This window comes from Mustela lutreola, chromosome 8 (assembly GCF_030435805.1).
Source record: "Mustela lutreola isolate mMusLut2 chromosome 8, mMusLut2.pri, whole genome shotgun sequence".
NCBI classification, from domain to species: Eukaryota; Metazoa; Chordata; class Mammalia; order Carnivora; family Mustelidae; genus Mustela; species Mustela lutreola.
In genome coordinates, this window is record NC_081297.1 from 7,428,003 (window position 1) to 7,430,182 (window position 2,180).

The following is a 2,180-nucleotide window of genomic DNA, read 5'->3' on the forward strand; positions in this document are numbered from 1 at the left end:
GTTAGCATATCCTGATACAGGCGACCACAGGACAGTTTATGGTGGTATGTCTTTCCCTCCCAGGGAGGCCTGCGTCTTAAATGCTGACTTCTGGATCCTACCTGCACACAAAGAAGTGAATCTTTAATGGATGTTTATTTTCCTGGAAGAACGAGGTGGGAGTGGGAGCTTAAGGCATCTCTTAAAAATTCACTTTGAGCTCAGTGTCCTTATAAAGTCAGGTCATTCTTGCTGGTTGACTGTGGCTGTGTGTTGGGGACAAAACAGGGACTCTGGCAAAGCTGGCCTTTGGGGTGGTCTGACAAAGTGAGGCACAGGAGCACGCGGACAAGGGAGGGAGTTCGGGAGAAAAGGCTGTTTAAAAGCGACGATATGGTGAGCGCCTGAGAGGAAGAATCCTGTCCCAATTACTGGCGCATCTTATTTTTTTTAAAGATCTTATTTTATTTATTTATTAGAGAAAGAGAGAGCACAAGCAGGGGGAGCAGCAGGCAGAAGGAGAGGGAGAAGCAGGCTCCCCACTGAGCAGGGAGCCCCATGTGGGCCTCGATCCCAGAACCCCGGGAACATGACCTGAGCTGAAGGCAGACGCCCAACCGACTGAGCCACCCAGGCGTCTCCTGGCACATTGGATCATTGTCCTTCTCTTAAAAAATTCCTCAATGTTGCTTCTGGCGCGGAGGCCCACAGTGACTCAGGCCTAGCCCAGGTCGGAGAGAGGTTAGTTTTGAGGCTTTCCAGATGGGGATGCTACCGGAACGAAAAGATATTCCACCGTGGGTAGAAGGCTCGGAAGACTTAAAAGATCCCGAGGTGTTGCAGGTCCAGACGCAGCCCTTGGAGGCTCTGCTTGGCCCAGCAGGATCTCAAATCCTGTACAGCAAGCGAGTGAGCAAAGTCACACTCGAGCTAAAGGTTCTGGAACCCTTGGACTTCACGGAGGTCGTGATTTATGGCTGTTACTTATGCAAGCGCAGGGCCGGGTGGGTGCTCCGGTCCGTGGCCCAATGGCACCGCCAGCGACAGGAATGAGCGATGCTCAAAATTGAGGACGCCATGAATGCCCTGGAGCTAGGTCCTTGGATGAAATGAAGCCAGTGTGCAACCCCCTACCTGGGATCAGGATCTGAAGAGTAAACTGTGTCTCCAGAGGTGGAACTGTGTCTCCAGTGTCTCCAGTCTGACAAGGAAAAACCAGCTGATCTTTGGGTCTCTGCCTTGGTCTCAGTCCTAACGTGGCTTCCTCCCAGGTTTGCTAATTAAAGGATAATTTTTTTGATTCCTCAATGTTTTTGGATTACTGACTTTAATAGGTACATAAAAGTTTTTAAAACTTATCAGAACAGGAATGCCAAATGGTGCAGCAGATTCTTACAAAATCACACATACTCTTCCTGTGTGATAGAGCAGCTGTGCTCCTTGGGATTTATCCAAAGGAGCAGAAAACTTATGCCCCTGCCACCTGCCTGTGGATGATTCTAACAGCTGCGTTCGTATTTGCTAAAACTTGCATGTGGCCACGACATCCTTCAGGAGATGAGGCCATCTGCAAGCTGGGATATTATACAGCACTTAACAGAAATGCGTTTTCAAGCTGGGAAATACAGAGAGGAACATACAATGCCTATCGCTAAGTCAAAGAGGCCCGTCTGAAAAGGCTCCATACTGTCTGATCTCAACTGTAGGACATTCTGTCTCAAGGCAAAACTATGGAGACAGTAAAGAGATCAGTGGTCACCAGGGACAAATCGGCCGGGACCCAGGGGATGTTTAGGGCATCAAAAGTCCTCTGCGCACCACCCCGAAGATAGATGCATTGATTCAAGCCTGTACGGGGTCCACCAAGAGTGAACCCAGTATAGACTCTGGGTGATAACACTGTGCAGGGTAGTTTCATGGATTGTGACCGCTGTCCCCTGCTGGAGAAAGGATGCAGAGAGTGGGTTTGTGTGCGTGGGGGGCAGGGGGCATATGGAACATCTCTGTACCTTCCCCTCAGGTTTCCTGTGACCCTAAAACTGCTCTAAAAATATAGAGTGTTCTTTTAAAAAGTTTACCAGTATTGATAATTTTCCTAAAGATTAATATTCCTATAGATCACTATATTTCCTAAAGAAATATAGTGAATTTCAGGGCAGAAGAACTCCTTGTCTTGAAACACTCAGAAAATTACCAACCAT

At 48.3% G+C, this 2,180-nt stretch overlaps 1 protein-coding gene across 1 annotated transcript; it reads left to right on the forward strand.

Annotated features, from left to right (window-relative positions):
• Positions 1-741: 741 nt before the first annotated feature.
• Positions 742-1,032, forward strand: LOC131839680 (developmental pluripotency-associated 5 protein-like). Its single transcript, XM_059187445.1, has one exon. It carries the CDS (start codon positions 742-744, stop codon positions 1,030-1,032), a length of 291 nt encoding a protein of 96 aa, XP_059043428.1.
• The last annotated feature ends 1,148 nt before the right edge of the window (positions 1,033-2,180 follow it).